General features: G+C 40.1%; 2 protein-coding genes across 3 annotated transcripts; one reads left to right on the forward strand and one right to left on the reverse strand.

Moving 5' to 3' along the window:
• Nucleotides 1-19: 19 nt before the first annotated feature.
• Nucleotides 20-5,983, reverse strand: dcaf7 (ddb1 and cul4 associated factor 7). Its single transcript, XM_038705886.1, has 7 exons — nucleotides 5,588-5,983; nucleotides 5,108-5,266; nucleotides 4,695-4,806; nucleotides 4,470-4,588; nucleotides 4,181-4,390; nucleotides 2,612-2,729; nucleotides 20-1,221 (listed from the first exon to the last, which is right to left on the reverse strand). The coding sequence occupies exons 1-7, from the start codon at nucleotides 5,723-5,725 to the stop codon at nucleotides 1,049-1,051; spliced, it is 1,029 nt and encodes a 342-aa protein (XP_038561814.1). The 5' UTR covers nucleotides 5,726-5,983; the 3' UTR covers nucleotides 20-1,048.
• Nucleotides 5,984-12,191: 6,208 nt separating this feature from the next.
• ccdc47 (coiled-coil domain containing 47) lies at nucleotides 12,192-18,422 on the forward strand. 2 transcript variants are annotated; one of them, XR_005442827.1, is made up of 13 exons: nucleotides 12,192-12,335; nucleotides 13,876-14,174; nucleotides 14,303-14,404; nucleotides 15,133-15,307; nucleotides 15,421-15,542; nucleotides 15,627-15,692; nucleotides 15,837-15,938; nucleotides 16,136-16,246; nucleotides 16,381-16,466; nucleotides 16,561-16,619; nucleotides 16,716-16,825; nucleotides 16,922-17,117; nucleotides 17,765-18,422. XR_005442827.1 is itself a non-coding variant. In XM_038705927.1 (13 exons), the coding sequence occupies exons 1-13, from the start codon at nucleotides 12,215-12,217 to the stop codon at nucleotides 17,843-17,845; spliced, it is 1,602 nt and encodes a 533-aa protein (XP_038561855.1). In that variant the 5' UTR covers nucleotides 12,193-12,214; the 3' UTR covers nucleotides 17,846-18,422. The 2 variants fall into 2 exon arrangements, 1 of the variants encoding a protein (XP_038561855.1); XM_038705927.1 differs by having other exon boundaries at nucleotides 12,193-12,335; nucleotides 16,950-17,117.
• The last annotated feature ends 981 nt before the right edge of the window (nucleotides 18,423-19,403 follow it).

Here is a 19,403-nt window from a genome sequence, read left to right on the forward strand (position 1 = left end):
AAAACAAAATCACAGAATATTTGTTCCTAGGACATGGAGGAATACGATTTATTAGAGCAAATTCAATAATAAACTTTATGAAAAAGCTACAACATGAACACTTGGCTTACCAACATCTTAAGTTGATATATTTATATGTATGTACATTTTGCCTTGTATTGGCATGCTACAAGGACATGACCCTTTAATTATTGAAAACCAAAAAAAAAGAGGCAGACTCAGTCAAAAAGTTGTTTCACTCTCCTACCATTTTACAGCTCACTCTAACACAAAGAAAATGCAGCTTTTCAAGCATAGTCTTCTACAAACAAAGAAGAGAATAAGTAGGGAGTTAAAAAGGTGTTTTAGACAACATTGCTCTGGTAGGTTCTGAGTTGGCTGCCTCACAGGATCAGCAGCTAAACTAAAATGTATCCTTCTCGGGTTATTTTACAATTCTTAAAAAAAATGTATGAGTTTGAACCTCGACACTTTCATTTGAAGAGAGGATACTGGACACACACCCATTTTAAAAATTGAAAAAGTTAACTGCCAAAAGGGTAAAGAAGCCTATAAGATATTGATCTTTGAATCACCAATAATATGGAAGGAGTCCACAAGAAGGCTACGACATGTTCCTACATTTCATCTTCTGCCACCAACAGTAGTTTGTATCAACCTTTACAAATCAAGCAGATGAAACACACAACATCTAAACCCTTCATGATAATCTCACAGCTGGCTGAAATCACACCAAAAAGTATAAAAATCTGATTTTCATAGACAACTGCGAAAAAGCTGCAAAGCTTCTTACAGCCGCTGTGCAGATGCTGAACACTACCTTGTGAGCAAAATAAATAAGAGCTTAAACACGTTTAATAGAAGAACAATGAAGGAAATAGATGGGGGGAAATTGTAAACCAGGTTATTGTGGAGCAGGTGTGTGATACTCCATTCAGAAAGTTCACTCGTGACCTCATTCTTTTCTTGAAAGCAGTGGGACGAGGACTAAGAATTAAGTCCAAATCTGAAACAACGCTCCTTCTTCTTCATCTAAGTGTCCGTGGCTTTAGACACGCAGGATCTCCAGGCAGTTGTTGTAGCAGATGGCGATCCAGTCCGGCTGCGTGGAGGCCCACTGCACGTTGTTGATCTCCCCTTCAGCAGTGTAGGCCAAGATGGGATCCTCAATGGCCCGTGGCATCTGCTGGATATCCCAGATCAGAGCCTGGTGGTCGTCGGCTGAGGAAAGAAGACACGCAGAGTGCATTAAAAGAGATGTTTCAGACTGAAGAAGCAGCTAAAGATAAAGCTTTGACGTCCCATTACGCTGTATACTTTTGGGATGTTTACGAAAAAAGTAAGTTATTGTGAGAGAAACCATGAAATTTTGTTACTCAAAAACAGAGGCAATACTGTGACCATCGATAACCAAAATAATAAAAGTTTTCAATTTGGTTCATGTTATACAAATTGACTAACTAGAGATGTCTCTTCCAGCTACCATCTTTGTATGGATTAGGAAAAAGAGGCACCTTCAGAAGAGCACAAAGTGTTGTTAAACAATCTTCTGGGTTTGTCAAAGATTGTCGGGTAATTCTTTTTCAGAAATGAATACATGAGCGGCACATAGATTTCAAAGAGGTCTAGTTAGAGAAAATTTCCTGAAGCAAAGGTCCGGAACATCAAAACGACGAACTTGCGTTATCATTCAGTACTATAACCTATAGTTGTATCAACACATGTTTTTAAGTCAACAACGGACTGTCAAATCAAATAATATTTCAGTCAGTTTTCACATCAAACTGGAGGGATAATAAATAATAACTATTCAAATAATAAATTCTAAATTTAAGTAAACTAAAGTGCCTAATTTTTAGATAAAATGTAATAAAAAGTGTAGCTTGAAGTGATGAAGTGTAGTCTTAACCAATTTTATAATAAACACTCAACACATCATAACAAATGAACAGCTGTAATGCCTCCTCTTCTCTTTCATTTCCTCTTACAGAGCTACCACTTTCCTACTTTCTGTTGTTCAGTGAGAAACGTGAGCTCCATCTAGCATATTGGAGATCTATGAGATATTCTGGTTTTGAACTGCCCGTGGGAGGAATGTACATGTAAAAATCTGTAAATTCTTGATTAAAAGTCATGTGAAATCTCTTTTATCTTTCGTCTCCTCAATTCGGGTGTGTTTCCAAAACGTCTCTGGTGAATCTTGCGGACTCGACTCGCAAGCATCGGTATGCACAGATTTGATTGGCTGAGTAGCGTCACATGAGACGATTGGAGCACATGCGATTGGTCTGTGAGTTTCCTGGTCCTCTAAACCAGTACAGTAAATGCTAGAAAAGCTGCGCAGGTTAAAATAGAAACGCTCCGTCACGAGGTAGTAAGTCTCAATAACAAATGTGCTGTAGGTCGGCGGTCCGGAGAGGACGGCGGCTGGGTCCGGATCGCGGTCCGCCTATTAGTGACCTCTGAACTAGGGCAATGACTCACAAAGCAGTTTCTTTTGCACAATCTGACATGCCTCAAAAGTAATATTTTACATTATTAGACCCATTCAATGTGATGTGTAAATAACTTGTGAGATTGTTGTTATCCCACAATCTACAGCTGCCTTTACCTGCAGTGCAGATGTGACAGGAGGAGTGAGGGGCCCAGGCGATGCCGTTGACACAAGCGCGATGGTTGTTCAGTCGAGCTACAGGAGTGCAGGGCACACGAACGTCCAGGATGACCACCTATAACACAGAAATATTAATGTTAGAGATTAACAGAGGTGGAAGAAACACTCAAATCCAGAATGTCGAGAGGCATTTGGTTCCCATCCAGTTATTTTCATTAGAATAATATTATCCATGTATAAAATAGTAATGTTAAACTACTGTAAAATATCTATAAAATTATTCTCAAAGTTAAATTTAAGACTTTTTAATACCAACTTGCATGTCACTTTGTGTTGAAAGTGAGAGTGTGGTGGGGTCATAGGGGTCCAGATTAGGGGTGTGACGATACACTCAGCTCACATGCACAGTTCACAATAGTGGGTTCACGAGACCAAGACAAGAAGATATTTTAATACTATTTTGATTCAACGCTGAAATATATAAATGGTGGGTCTGGCAGTCCTCCCCTAGAAAATATTGAGAATTAAAGACTTAATTTCCTGCATTCTGGAGACATTTTCTGCACCAATTAATGGTAGAATTGTCTTTATTTATATAAAGTGAAACATAAAATTCTGGTGACAATTCAAAACAAAATATAATACATTACTCAACGTAACTTTTTTTGGACAATGCACATTTGTTTCTTCTATATTTACATTGCATGTTTTATTATTGTACAAATAAACCTTTCTCAAAGCATTTTCATTTGTTTTCGTTTTTTCTTATTGCAAGCCATTTTTAAGAACATATTTAACTAATACTTCCCCATCGTCCCCAGTGTAAATGACACTTATGAAATGAATACAATATTGGCTTAAAAGCACCGGGGATAAGGAGTTGGGTTTGTTTTTCCTCATCACGGTGATCAGCGCATCTGGATGCTATAACTCGCATGCCGATCCACTTGTTGTGCAAACCTCAGGGCCACTGCCCTCAGCCTCGTGCCCCAACATGACTGTATCTCTGTCCTTCTGAACTTCACACACTTGCCCATTTCAATTCAACAAGCGAACATTAGCTTGTTAGTAGCAGTGTAAGAGACGTTTTGTTTTCTTTCCTAACAATTGACTGATACGTGCAGAGCTTGGATGCCAGAACTCGTGCACCGTGAACACTCCACAGTCCAGAGCATAAAGCTGAACACTGATGTAAACAGTAACGTTACCTGTACTGCCTTATATCTTCAAATTCACATCAGAGTAAACTGTCACACAGACAAATTATTTATGATGTTATGACATTTATTTAATCCAACAAAAGGACAAAAAAAAAGACTTTTGTAAACGAAATTTAATACTTTGTAAATTAAATTTAATACTTTTATGGCTTTATTTTTAGAATTCGAAATTTAAGACTTTTAATACTTTTAAGACCACGCAGTTACCCTGATGAAATACTAAGTATTTTTTATGTTTATGGAACTGGAAAGTCCTTTAAGAATTAATTAAATTGCAGTCTTCTTTGGCTTACCATTATTTTGAATTTAATGAACAAAGAAGGTGGACAGAAACATGGCTACTGACCTCCATGCCGTCCATGGCCATTGTGGCCAAGTAGTTGGGGTCTTGCTTGTTCCAGCAGAGGCGAAGCAGCGGGTGGTGCTGGGGGTCTTCATAGATGATGGTGCTGTGCTCCAGGTGCCGGAGGTCAAACATGCGGACGGATCCATCAGCTCCCACAGAGGCAAACATATCTCTTCCGCCTCCTGCACGGCTGAATGCGATATCATACACCTGTACAGACAAATAATAACATTGATCTCGTGTACACAATCACACAGGGCTTAATTTTACAGTGGAGACACACACAGACCTCTTTGTCGTGAGCAATCAGCTGGGTCTTCACATGTCCAGATACCAGGTTAACTCTTCCTAACACCTGACCAGTCTCCAACCCCCAGATAGTGCAGGTGGTGTCAATGCTGGAAGTACCTGCAGAGAGAACCAGAGAGAACCAACGTGTTAATTTATATAAATTAAAGGGCATCAAAGTCCAATTTATAGCTTCCTCACTACTTATCATATATGGGATTTTTACCCAGCAGATTGGGGTCGACTTCATTCCAGTCAAAGGAAGTGAGGGGAGCACAGAAGTCTGAGTTCTTGTTGTTATTCAGCAAACACTCAAGGCGTGTTTCTGTGTCACTGACCTGCGAGATAAACGCAAAGGAATTTGGCAGTGAGCAGACTTCTTAAAACAAGCACTTTATTCAAGTCAATGTGACCATCTCACAGCTGCCAGCTGGCCCAGCAAAAGTAGTAAACAAACTGGTTTAACCCCACAGCACTAACTTGATTGTGTTTAGACCATGGGTATGAGTGACAACTGACAAATGCCTTTTCTGACTTCCCTATCTTGCTTGTGACACTCAACACCAAGGCTGCTGATGCCCACTTATCATATATATGTTTTGATATGTTCATCAACAGACTTATCCTGTAACATCCTACCCTCCAAATGCGCAGGTAGTCCCCACTGGTGGCCAGCAGGTCCGGGTACACCCCTTTGGTGTCTGGTATCCACATGATCTTGGTGGTGGGGTAAGGGTGGTCAAATGTGTTCCTGCAGACAAACTCCGAGCTCTCCTCTTCCAGACCCACCAACTGAACCTGCGCAGGAGCAAACGCATCACCTGTTATTTCAGGACGAGCCAAATGACTGTTGACGGTGCAACGACGGTTAGAAATAGCATTAGCTCTATATGGTGTTACTAAGGGATATTACTATTAAACACACAACGACACGCTTGCTGAATATCTACACAGAACACTTGGTACATTTGTGTAACTGTGGAATAACACCAGAACCGACATTGTGATTTTATGCCTTGGCGCTGCGCAGGATAGATAACAGGCATTAGCATTAGCTAACTAACGCTACCATCTTTGGCGTTACGTTAGCTGATAACTATCCATAACCACACTACGAACCTTGTTGTTGTATTCCTCCACAAAGCTCCCAAGTGCCAGCCGAAAGCGTTTGTCTGGACGGACGCTCCAGTTCATCGCATACACCGTCCATGGTGCCTCGTATTTGTAGATCTCTTTTCTTTTGCCGTGAAGCGACATTACTCCCCAACTGCAGCTGTTGTCTGAGCAGCTAACACGCTACCGTTAGCTAACTACAAAATAAGTAGTCTTGCAAGCAAACTACTACCAGTTACTTTAATCTGCAGAGGCAGATATACGCAGATGTGGTGAAAATGACCATCTAATTAAACAAATCTTGTTTGAGAGCAAGATTTCTCCCCACTTTACTTAACAAAGAGTAGCATTGCTCGTTACGACCTAAAGAACGGTCAAGTCCGACAGAATACAGATGACTTCCTGTTGTTTTTATCAAAATAAAAGCTTCTTCTTCTGCTTTAGGTTTTTACGCAGCTGGTATCCATTGAGTTGCATTACTGCCACCTTCAGGCTTTATTAACCCTTTGCTTTCATTCATACAAAATCCGCCGATCTATATAATCCAGTCGCCCTCAGAAAAACAAATATCCATTTCCTACCCAATTCTCAGTCTGCTCATTGTCACCTGCTCTCTCCTCTTTGCTCCTCTACTTCTTGATATGCCTACTCTGCTTTAGATTGCATGTCAATGTCTCCCTTTTGTTGCATTATCTCAGCTCTGTTGATTTACACTTCTACACACTATCCCTTTCCCCTCTGATTCTGATAATTTAATATTGACTTCAACATCTCCTTTTTTAACTGCTTCTTTTGCCAACTTATCTGCTTTCTCATTTCCCTGAATTTCCGAGTGTGCAGGGACTCACGTGAATATGACATTTTTCCACTACCTAGCTATTCTTGAGTTCATAAATAATACATCACAAGGCAGGTCCAGGCAGACTCAGACAATCAGATGTTCTTTTGCTAAGTTCCACTTGATACCTAGGAACAACAACTGCAGACCTGTTGCATCTGTTTGCGTGTCCTTTGACCCATCTGTGAAAATCTGAATACTTTCCTTGTACTTATTGTCCCTATAGCTATAATATACACTAGTTCAATCAGCAGTCTTATTATTGTGTTTAATCTTAAATTCCAAATCTACACACGGTGTTTCTAATTCCCAGACAGATCTGATAGGCCACACCACATTTGCGGCAAACTCTTTATCATCTTGCATCTCTTTATCATTTGATCCGCTACCCACCCAAAACTTGTTTTTTGTGTTGTCTCCTTCTCCCAGCATGTCTGCAGCACCCTTTTTGTTGGATGCCCCCATCCTTTTTATAATCCCCTACACCTCCCCAACCTGAGTTGTGTTTCCGATAGAATCACAATACTTCCTCAATTGTGTCCTTTTTGCCTGTCTTATTGACCTCCTTACTACTGCCTGTGCTTGCTTGTACTGAATCAAATGTTGAAAATTATGAGTTCTTATAACTAGTTTAAGTGCCTTATTTCTATTTCCCATCATCCATGGTACAACTTTCCACCTTGTTCTGCCTTTACTTTTAGGAATTGATTCTAATGCAGCCAATATTATGCCTTGCTTTAATTTACTGTCCAGTGTTTCTATGTTCATCCCATCATGAATCTGACTTAAATATCTATCACTTACATCAAGAAAGTTCTCCCAATTAACCTTCCCCAAGTTCCCCCCTGTGCTCTCTATGAACAGTGGTGTTTCCATATTTATCTTCCACCAAACTTGGTTTGATACCAATGTGAGATCTAGCACAGATTCTTGTACTGTATATATATATCTATCCTTGTGTTACCGCCATCATTTAAGCATACTAAATTCTTTTCATCTAGTAACTCTTCTATCACCTGGCCATTTGTGACTGTTCTATCACTACCCCATAATGTGTTATGTCTATTAAAATCTCCACACCAAACAATATTACTACTATTCTGCCCTTCTATCTCTTCCAGCTTCATTAATTCTATTCTTTGCATGGATCAATAATTCACAACGGCTACTTCTGTCCTTTCAGCCCACACTTTCACTACCACGTACTCTTGTTCTCTTACCATCCCTAAAATCCTGTAAGGAATCCTGCCCCCTCCATCCTATCTCACCTCACAGTTACGTGGAACAAAATCCAAGTTTGGTTTTAACATTCTTCGATGGTTAAAACCGTCTGGTTTCCCCCCTACTAACTATAAACTGTTTGAAATCTTGCCCTTTAGCTATTAAACCTCTTGCGTTCCACTGAAGAATTAAAATTATTAGTACTAGTACTATGCCCTGCGATGGACTGGTGACCTGTCCAGGGTGTACCCCACCTTTCCCCTGATGTTAGCTGAGATTGGCTCCAGCCCCCCGCGACCCTGTACGCAGGATAAGCGGTTGACGATGGATGGAGTATTAGTACTATAAACCCACACATGCTGTCTCTTGAATTCACTGTATACTGAGTTAATCTCTTACTTCTTCCCACTTTAATCCTATCATTTAAATGGTGCACTGCAGCTTTTACTATGACCTGAATCCGTTCAGTTTTAGATATAATCTCACATGTTGCATTTATCACTCCTGCTATGAATGTCACCAACTTCTTCTTCTCTACCCATGCCTTCTTCTCTTCTTGCTGTTTTCTCTTTGCTACATCCTCCCTCCTTATGCTTGTTATTCTCTCCTGCCATCTTAACGGCCTCAGCATATGATACTTTTTCCTTTACTTGAATTTGTTGCACCTCCACCTATTGCTTCAACACCTCACATCCCCAATATGCAACGCTGAGATTACCTCCACAGTTACAACATTTGGGACTCACTCCCTTTCCACACTTCCCATATTCAGGTTTCCCGCCACATCCAGCACATTTTCTCTTTCCTTTGCATACTTTAGCTACATGTCCAAACACCTGGCAGTTGAAACATTGCATAGGTTGTATTCACTTACATACCAAGGGCAGCTGTGGCTTAGGAGGTAGAGCAGGATGCCTGTTAATTGGAAGGTTGGTAGTTCAATCCCCAGGCTGCATGTTGAAGTGTCATTGGGCAAGATACTGAACCGCTGAATGTGTGTGAATGTTAATTTCTGTGTGAATGATGAATGCTGTGTAGTGGTCAGAAAGGCGCTACACAGAGCATTTACATTATGTCCCACAGTAAACCTCCTTTCGAGTCACCTTTTCCCCGAACTCTACCAAAACACTTTCAGTCTCAATTTTAAATAAAAGCATCAACTAAAATGATCTGATTTAAATATAAAGTATGATCTTATTAATTCAGAGTCTAGAGCTCAAATGACCTGTTTTGTGATGACTCTACAGTTCTGTCTGTACCACCTTCAAATCATTTTCTTTTAAGAAACATTGTGAACCGTCTGGCTGTGAGGCAACAGTGCTAACCACTCCACCACCAAACTACCCTGATACATGAAAATATTCTTTAAAATGCGAAAAGTCTTAAATACATATTTAAAAAAGAAACATTTGACCACAATTGTCAGATGATTCGTATTTATGTTTTTATGCTTAAATTTTTCTGAACTGTGTCAGTCATTTGTTTTATTTTATTTTATGTAAAACATTTTAATTTCCCACATTTCTATGACTTTGCATTGTGTTATATTTAACAAATAACTTTATAAGTAAGTTTCGTGCATAAGAAATTCCTGTCCAGGGCCTATATACTGCCACACATTACTAAAATAAAAGTTTTATTTAAAATGTAACCAGAGAAATTCTGTACTGTGTGTCTTTGTAATGTGTCTCTTCATTTTATTTTTATTTTACTGATATGGACCTATGTGTTATAAAAGTTGATTGCGAAACTACACCCCCTTGTCTGGTGAGAGTTTCATTTTGAACAGGTGTTGGGCTCAGTTGTGCCTGCACTCTGAGAAGTGAATGCACCTCAACCACAACACCGGAAGTATGATTGAGGTTTTGTGTCCAATTTATCCTAATTACACACTATGGCCACTAGAGGGCATGGACACTCAATTCACCTTCAATTCTTGTGTTCAATGTGTATGCATTCAATGTGTATGTATGGACACTCTCCACAGGAAAGGGCAGAGCCGTCTGTACTTCCTGAGAAGGCTGGGGTCCTTCAACATCTGCAAAAACCTGCTGCACATGTTTTACCAGTCTGTGGTGGCCAGCGTCCTCTTTTATGCTGTAGTTTGCTGGGGAGGAAGCAGCAAGAAGAGAGATGCCGGTCAACTGGACAGACTGGTGAGGAGAGCTGGCTCAGTGCTGGACTCTCTAGTGACAGTGGCAGAAAGAAGGACCCTGGACAAACTGCTGTCCATACTGGACAACGCCCACCACCCTCTGCACAACAACTTCATCGGGCAGAGGAGTGTGTTCAGTGGCAGACTGCTGTCCCAGCCCAGCTCCACCAACAGACTTAAAAACTCTTTCATCCCCCTGGCCATCAGACTGTACAACAGCTCCTAGTCATGGCAGGGAGGACAACAGACAAAAGAACAATTTCTACCTCCACCTGTACTGTTTACTTCCATCTGCACTGTTTACTGTTTTGCACTGTTTTACTGTGGCTACTGTGTTATAAGTTATTTTAATTTAAATTTTATTTTAATATACGTTTAATGTATGTTTAATGTATGTATGTTTCGTATACTACTGGATACTTGAATTTCCCTCGGATTAAATAAAGTATATATATCTATCTATTTATCTATCTATTAAATTCCAAATTCAATTGAAATTCAATTCAATTTCACTTCCAGAATCAGTTCCTGTATGTATTGCTGAATTGATATGAAAGACAGTGCGCGATTGAGGAATTGACAAAGGTTGCAACTACTTACAGTTTCAGAAGTCAGTCGAAACCATAAATAAGGAGGCAGCGTGTGAATATAATGATAAATGAAAATAAATGTGGACATTTACACTGTTACACAGTATTAACAGAGGTGTAATTATTAATAGCAATTTATAGTATAATGCAATATTAACAGAAGCGCAATGATAAATACATAGCAGGAATGACTAGTGTAATAATAATAAACAAAGATGAGTGCTAGTAGTGATGATTAGTAGTGATGGATTAAAAATCCTTAATGAGGATCCATTGGTGGGCAAGTCTGGTGCCAGAAGCCACAGTAATTCCAGCTCCAACAGGAGGACCCAAGTAATGAAACAGAAAGTATTGCACATAAGTATTATGACAGAGAATATTGCACCATATGTCAGTTATTGCACTACAAGTTCCAGTTAATGACTAGTGTCCGAATGCCTGATACTCTGAGGGAGGAGTTAAATAGTTTGATGGCCACAGGAAGGAATGACTTCCTCTCTGCTCTGTGGTGCATTTTGAAGGGATGAGTCTTGCATTGAAAGTGCTCCTGTGTTTGACCAGCACATCATGGAGTGAGTGGTAGTCATTGTCCAAGATAACATGTAGCTTGATTTTTATTTACAGTCTGGGGGGGTGATGGCGCATAGATAAGATGCCTTTGGTGTAGGAGACCTGGGTTCAATTCCCACTATGAGACATCCACCATTGTGTCCCTGAGCAAGACGCTTAACCCTAGTTGCTCCAGAGGTGTGCGACCTCTGTAAGTTACTTTGGATAAAAGCGTCAACTAAATGAATAAATGTAATGTCTATGAGCTTGAATAGCATCCTTCTCTCTGACACCACCGACAGAGAGTCCAGCTCCACCCCCACAACGTCGTTGGCCTTGCAGTCTATTAATGTCCACTATTAATAGACTATGTCTCAACCTGCGGCTCCAGCAAACAGGATAGCACTGGCCACCACAGACTCATACAACATATTCATGTCCGGCAGATGTTGAAGGACCTCAGCCTCCTCAGAAAGGAGAGACGGCTCTGGCCCTTCCTGTAGAGGGCTTGAGTGTTCTTGGCCCAGTCCAGTGTATTGTCTCCCAGGTACTTGTAATCCACCACTTTGTCCACCCTCACTGAATTAATGTTTTCCATGCACCAACAGAAAATCAGCACTTGTTTCTCTTATAGAAACGTAACTTTAGGTTGATTTGGAGTGGTTTGTAAACAAGGAAATATAGGCATATATGTTGATGCTGTAAGTGGTCTTGTCTAGTTTAAACTTCTTCCAATCATGTTTGTTTTTGTGTGTAAAATCTCAGTCTGAAGGCAAGGCAAGGCAGGTTTACAGTACATTTTGGTAACAAGGCAATTCAAAGCTTAAAATTAACAGAAATAAAGACCACAATAAAGGCGGCAAAAGCACTGTGAAGACTATGACTAAGAAGACAAGCGACCATGATCAAATTGTGTATTGGGATCCTTTTTGGCTTATAATTAGACAATCTGTAACAATAAAGTATAGTGTATTTTGGGTCTAATATGGCAAATATAACAATAAAGAATCATTTCTAATTTTCATTTTCATTTCTATTTTAATACAAAGTAGGCATCCAGCTTTTCATGTCCTATCAGTGCACCACAAAATAAAGTGTGACCTGAAATTCTAGGTTGTTGTGTGTTGTTGTTTCAGTATCTTGGGAGAACGAACTTATTTTTTCTCATTTTCTTTTCTTTAATTTATTATAAGAATTGGTGAATGTGTGATTAGATTCCCGATCCACACTCCAGTCCAGCTGGTGGCGGTAATACGCCATGACATCGTTTGCCAACCGCAATGAAAAACATTAAGAAGAAGAAGAAGAAGAAGAAGAAGAGCCGTGCACTTCAGGCGTTAACATCACTACAAGGGCAGTTCAGCTCAACCAGCGCTACGTTTATTGTCAGTAATTCTCCAGGTAAGCTTCTTATTCGTTTTGTTTTGATACAACTTTTAATAAGTGTTCAACAGAAAAAAGAAAAAGGCTGCTTTCCGTTCAGGATCAGGTTGGTTGCTAGCAACAAGGTGCCATGCTAGTTAGCCACCGTTAGCATGCTAATGCCAGATTAGCAAACAGCTAATTATAAAGTGAGTGAGTGCGGGGGGGATGGGTCTGCTACTTCGACTACGGCTTGTGGTTTAATCCTACATATGTCATTAGGTAAGTGCACGTTTTTAGTTTTGATATGAATGCCACTAAAAAAAAAACGTAGAAAGTCAGACATAGCCCCTGTTAGTTAGCAAGCAAAGGTTTGATTGTTGGCTGAAGTTAGTTGAGCTAGCGATAATATCTGGGTGAATATTCACCGGATTCAAACGCATATGCTCCCACAGCTCCCTAAGTTTGACCGAGCATAGTCTGTACGTTGCATCACTTTTATTCACAATGACACCGTGACAGCATTGGATGTGAGCAGCGAGAATGACAGTAAACAGCGTGTCCCAATAACGTTACTTCTCAAACCTTTCCTATTCTTCCGCAATCATTGTTTTCTGGCGAGTCTCGGTCCGTAAGGTATCTTTTCCTCTTTGGGATTTGTCACGTGATTACCCACAGTGAGAGCAGGGACTGAGTTGTTTACTGTAATTTGTACCAGTTTAACCAGGGCTCTGTCACAGTGTAACTGTCATTGCCAGAGGCCCCCTGGGAACAGTCAAGACAGATGTTTTCTGCCCAATTTTGATTGACATGTTAAATATCTACACGGCATAGAGTCAGAATCAGGTTTATTGCTAGGTACATTTTCACATGGGATGAATTTGCCTTGGTATATATTTGTGCTTAACAGTACACATAAATAAAGATATATATATAGTAAAGATATTTTTAAAAAATTGCAATTATACAAAATAATAACACTAATACAAAAAGTAGTGCTGCCTGGGGGCTGGGCTGTTTCTAAAATCCACGACCATCACCACTGTCTTCAGAGCATTGAGCTCCAGATTGTTCTGGCTGCACAAGGTCACCTGAGGGTCAATCTCCCACCTATAGGCAGACTCATCACCACCAGAGATGAGCCCAATGAGGGTGGTGTCATACACAAACTTCAGGATGGTCTAGTGGCTGGAGGTGCAGCTGTTTGTGTACAAGTAGTGTAACGTTAATAGTGTAATGTTCTTGGCTTGAACTGATACCTCTTTTACTTATACCATGTAATGCTTCGAAGTACTCTAGAGACTATAATATTAGGGCAGACCTCATTTAACAACAGCTTAATCACAAATAACTTGCACTTGCAAGTTGCGACATGTAGTGATTGAGACACATCATTTCCCTACAGTTGTTTTTGGAAGGGTGTGTAAGAGTTTTCTTTCATAATGTTTAGAGTTTGTAGTAGGCATGTAAAACGTCTGTATTTGACCTTCTCTGTCACTTCTTAAACCACCCTTATTTACATGTTTTCCTCTCTGCCTGCGTGAGCTCTGTTTCAGTCTGCTTTCTCCCTTTGGTGCAGGTCCCATTATGCGCAGTGCGTATCTCCTCCTGATACCAGCTCTGCTGCTCCTCCTGGCCCTTCCTGTCTCCAAGGGACGCTACAATGATGACTTTGATGATGGCGAGGACCTAGCAGACTTTGATGACAATGACTTTGCTGAGTTTGAGGACATGAACGATGATCCAGCGGCCGAGGAAGAAACTGCCCCTCCGCCTCGTGTCTCACCGTCCTCGCAGCCTGAAGAGGATGAAGATGAAGATGAAGCCACTGTGGAGCTGGAGGACGGCCAAGATGGTTTTGAGGACTCAGAGACACAGGTACATTTCCTTTTATTGACAGCTTAATTCTTTAGCACAGTATGCATATATCATTTTTGATCATTTATAGTATTATATTCATTTATACAGATTTGTAGCAAAGCCCTTTCAACTCCATGTCTCCCTAGGATCAAGACATGTACAGCAAATATGACCAGGAGGAGTTTGAGGGGATTGGAGACATGGAGAAGACAGGCCACTCCATGAAGGATCCCCTCATAATCCACACAGTAAGCCGGGTTTATTGCTTAAATCTTCTCACCTACTACCTTCTGCTGATTGTGATTTTCCCAGGTTCTGAATGTGCAAACAATTTCTGTTGCTTGCAAAAGATACATTTTACTGTAAAGGCATTTATGCTTGGGGGATGCTGCCCTATAGGGCTTAATATATTATCTGTGTGTTATGGTATTAAAAATGCAATTATGCAGCTTAGGGAGGCTAATGCGAGGAAAAATTAAAGTAGATTACTCCACTGTTGTGTAGCTGCTGCTGAATTGTGTTGGTTAGCGAGGATGCAGTTTACATTAACTTTTCCCACAATTTCACTATGTAACACTGAAATTGTAGCCTAAGGCAACTAATTGTCTTCAGCCTAATTTACCATTATTTCGTTTGCATTGATACTAATTGGAGCTAGATAGATATATTGGCCAATATTAGCTTATTAGCTTATTGCAGATATATCGTGTCTATATTGGCCAACAAGTAACAAGAAATTTCGGTACAGAAATGCCAAACTTGGTTTGAGGAATTTTAGAAACGTTGTCATCATTACATAGTTTGTCCACCAGAGAGCACTTAATTTTTCAACTGTAAAATGTCCCACTCAGTATGTATCTTGGTCACTTTAAAAAACAAAACCCAAAAACTATTGGCCGGTATATTATCATGTATTTTGAAAAAATGCATTGGACTCCCGTTATAATACTTACGACTATTTGCTGTTTCTCTGCAGGTTCCTGCACATCTGCAAAACAGCTGGGAGAGTTATTACATGGAGATCCTGATGGTGACTGGCCTGTTGGCCTACATCATGAACTACATCATTGGCAAGAACAAGAACAGTCGCCTTGCTCAGGCCTGGTTCAACTCACACAGAGAACTTCTAGAGAGCAACTTTGCACTAGTGGGTGAGTGTATTAAATATTACTTGCATATGCTTGTGCTTTGTCCTTGGTTCAAATGCATTAAATGGTGACAGTCTATATAAAGCACATATTGTGTCAATAATTTGCATGTCCAGGTGACGATGGCACCAGTAAAGAAGCAGTGAGCACTGGGAAGCTGAATCAGGAAAATGAGCACATCTACAACCTTTGGTGCTCGGGACGTGTGTGCTGTGAAGGCATGCTGATCCAACTTAAGGTATAGGTAAAATGTTTTCATATATTGGTGTGTCTGTGTGTTAAACATACAGTCATGTGTAATGTTCCTTGTGGTCTATTCAAGTTTCTGAAGAGGCAGGACCTGCTCAATGTTCTGGCCAGGATGATGAGGCCCATCTGTGATCAAGTGGTATGTAATAGTCAAATATCAATTCAAATAACTCTTTGTGGAGTCTGTAATGTTTATCGCACAGCACAGATGCGCTGGACTGTGCTTCGAAAAGTAGTAGTAGTTGCAATCATTGTCTCACCCACAGCGTCTGTCTGTTTGCAGCAAATCAAAGTGACTCTTAATGAGGAGGACATGGACACTTTTGTGTTTGCTGTTGGCACCAAGAAGGCCATGGCCAGGCTTCAGAAGGAGATGCAGGACTTGGTAAATATCCTCCACAACTTGTGCACATCAAAATGATGTTTACTATACAGTACTGTTGTTACTACACGTGGATTGTTTTATTTGTAGTCCTTGTTCACTCTTACAGTTTTGCCCATTGACAATGTTTTCTCTGTTGCTTACCTACTTAGTTATTACAACTTGTATACCTGGTATACATTTTTGTTCCTTTTCCATAGAGTGAGTTCTGCGGGGACAAGCCTAAGTCTGGGGCTAAGTATGGGCTCCCAGACTCCCTGGCTATTCTAAGTGAGATGGGTGAAGTCACAGATGGGGTGATGGACAACAAGGTAGTGTTTTTATGCTTATTTCACATACAGTATTACCACAAAAAGACACTGCAGAGTACTGAATGGGGTTTCTTGATTTGGCTGACAACATATTACAGCTCTCATGTGTCTGTATCTGTTTTTGGTATTTTTAGATGGTGCATTATATCACCAACAATGCTGACAAGATTGAGTCCATTCATTTCTCGGACCAATTTTCTGGTCCAAAAGTTATGCAAGAGTAAGCTTTTGTTTTTAAATCTTTTTGCCTCTTACATGCGAGTTATTTAGCATTTTCTACATGGTACTAAAAGTTCTTGTGGTGTTTTTGTCAGGGAGGGTCAGCCCTTAAAGCTGCCTGAGACCAAGAAGACGCTGCTGTTTACATTTAATGGTGAGCATTTTGTCTTCTATATGAAACAATCTTCACTATACCTCATGGCCACATCATTTGATTTTACTAGTGTGTTTAATTAATGTGTGTTTGTAGTGCCTGGCATGGGCAACACCTCTCCCAAAGACATGGATGCTCTGCTCCCTCTCATGAACATGGTGATCTACAGCATCGATAAAGTCAAGAAACTCCGTCTCAACAGAGAGGTGAGTAGAATTCTTTTGCTCTGGTACCTTTTTTTTTTATAACGCATCAAAATAACCACTCACTTATTTGCTGTATTTTGTGCTTTTAAATTTCAGTGTCTTTTCATCCTCCCTGTATATTTAGGGCAAACAGAAAGCAGACAGAAACCGGGCCCGTGTGGAGGAGAACTTCCTGAAGCAGACTCACGCTCAGCGTCAGGAGGCAGCCCAGACCCGCCGGGAGGAGAAGAAGAGGGCTGAGAAAGAGAGGATCATGAATGAGGAGGACCCTGACAGACAACGTCGTCTTGAGGTCAGAAATCAGAAATGCCACACACAAACCCCACAAAAAATATTTAAAGGAATATTTTGACATCTGCTTTTACTCTTGCTTGCCAAGAGTTAGATAAGAAGATTGATAACATTTGCATCATTACGGTAAATATTTAGCTTTAGCCAGCAGAGAGTTAGCTTAGCATTAAGACTGGAAGCCAAGGGGGGCAAGACTGTCCCTGTCCAAAAGTAACAAAATCAATCACCTCTAAAGCTAAATTTTACATGTTATATTGTTTGTTTCAATCTGGATAGAAACCAAAGTGTAAAAATGAAACTGGAGACGCCAAGAAATCACTGCTCCCAGCCAAGAGATAGCAGTTTTCACACTTGAGTTTTTGTACGGATTAAACAAAGCTACATAATTTGTTAACTGATCTTTAGAGGTGTTGTTAGGTGGATTTTGTTACCCTTGGATAGAGCCAGGATAGCTGTTTCGAACGGTTTCCCAGGAGCTGCATAAATCTTCTTATCTAATTCTCAGCATAGAAGCAAATCAGCATATGACCTAAAATGTCAAATTATTATAAAGAAAAGCACACACATGAGTATAGATCTCATTTTCACTGTTGGGATTTATGTCTCATATACATTCATTTTTTTTCCCCCCCTTTTGTTATTTATCAGGAAGCAGCCCAGCGGCGAGAGCAGAAGAAGATTGAGAAGAAGCAGATGAAGATGAAGCAGATCAAAGTGAAAGCCATGTGAAAGACCACCACAGAGATAGTGAAACAAGCACAGTGCCCAGCTCAGACACTTTTCTCCAGCTTCTTTCACCACAGTCTGCAGCTCTGGCTCACAGTCGCTCCAGCTCTAAAAAGACATCCTGTGCCTCTGGGTGTGTCAAGCTTAGCTGTCTCTGTCACCACCTGCTCCATTTGGTGTGGCTGAAAGTTAATGACTGAGAGTGAACTGTCCATGTCAAGTGAGAGGGGCTGTCTCACCATCATATCTCACCACAATTCCTGCCGGGATTTTTTTTTTTTTCTTTTCTCTCCAACCATCTTCTCAAAATGTAATCAAAGCTCTGTTTGAAAGCTAGCTTAGGGAGCTTTTTAACTAAAATCTGCTGGGAGAGAACACACTATTTGGTGATATTAGGCCACATTTTAAAAAGAAATAAAGCATTGCTGTGGTTTCAGCAGAAATGTATTAGCATTAATATAATCTTAAACAATACTATCATGGACATTTTAATTTATATCTGCTATGATTGGTTTCATGCAGGCTGTTTCTAATGAATATCTGAGCAAACATAATAAAATGCACTGGAGTCTGTTAACTGTTTTCATTGTTTGTTGTTAATTTCAAGTAATTTGATTTACAATGCAATTGATGGGTGCAAAAAATGTAACAGGTCTTAAGACAGTTGTGTACGACATAGAAACTGATACCGAGACCTGTTAGTATCAGCAGTTTATAGAGTGAGGGGTCTATAACGGGGACCAGAATGAGTGAGGCTTAATGCTAAATTTAACTTTCAGATTGTGTCAGCAGTCTCTGAACTAGATTTGGTTACATCTGTGTGGCTGACCATCTAAGATGGATACAATGACGGTGTCTATCCAGATTTAAGTCTGGGTTATATGAAAGCACAATCTTTTGGGGGGTTTTGGCCACACAATCTCAAAATGTAATGCGATCCTTCAACACAGAACCATAAATATGCTGTCAGAAATAAAGTTAACAGAACACGTTCAACAATTGCAGCTTCTCAACAGTATTCAGTCTAAATGGGATTATGTTTAAATTGCATAGCATGATAGTGTCCACCCTTTACAATCTTGAGATCTAACGGTGCAGATGACACAGTATGATACACTACCATATATCTTGATATTTGCAGATATAATGGGTATATGAGTGGATGTGTTTTTATTGCATTATCTTACCCTACTTATTCATAGATAACTATTGTGTCTAGTAATTTCTCTCTACTATCCTGCTGTGCTCACTCAGTTTTCTTATGGGGTTCACCTGATTCTTTTTCTAATTCTTTTAATCTTTAAATGTTTTAAAACACTGATGGGGGGCCATTTTTCTGCCTAAAGAGTACTTTCACTTTTGGTGCTTCAAGTGCATTTTGCTAATATTTTTACTGATAAGACACATCCCTTTCCCAAGGCAGTGTTCCTGAGCAAGACACTTAACCTGTAGTTGTTCCAGAGGCGTGCAGCCACTGACAGACATAGCAATTGTTGTGTGAATAGAAGTTTCCGCTAAATGACTAATTATTATATTATTACAAGAGTAAAACTTTGAATAT

The sequence above is a fragment of the Micropterus salmoides genome, unplaced genomic scaffold (genome assembly GCF_014851395.1).
Source record: "Micropterus salmoides isolate LMB-PRFRI ecotype aquatic unplaced genomic scaffold, ASM1485139v1 Ms_hic_scaffold_10, whole genome shotgun sequence".
In the NCBI taxonomy this organism is placed as follows: domain Eukaryota; kingdom Metazoa; phylum Chordata; class Actinopteri; order Centrarchiformes; family Centrarchidae; genus Micropterus; species Micropterus salmoides.

Bases quoted from the DNA above. Each gene is read 5' to 3' on its own strand.
- dcaf7 (XM_038705886.1), bottom strand. From the start codon at position 5,725: ATGTCGCTTCACGGCAAAAGAAAAGAGATCTACAAATACGAGGCACCA. The intron at 5,267-5,587 runs GTTCGTAGTGTG...GCTCCTGCGCAG, and splicing joins TGGAGGAATACAACAACAAG to GTTCAGTTGGTGGGTCTGGA. The intron at 4,589-4,694 runs GTAAAAATCCCA...TTCTCTCTGCAG, and splicing joins AGTCGACCCCAATCTGCTGG to GTACTTCCAGCATTGACACC.
- ccdc47 (XM_038705927.1), top strand. From the start codon at position 12,215: ATGAAAAACATTAAGAAGAAGAAGAAGAAGAAGAAGAAGAGCCGTGCA. The intron at 12,336-13,875 runs GTAAGCTTCTTA...CCTTTGGTGCAG, and splicing joins TATTGTCAGTAATTCTCCAG to GTCCCATTATGCGCAGTGCG. The intron at 15,543-15,626 runs GTATAGGTAAAA...GGTCTATTCAAG, and splicing joins GCATGCTGATCCAACTTAAG to TTTCTGAAGAGGCAGGACCT.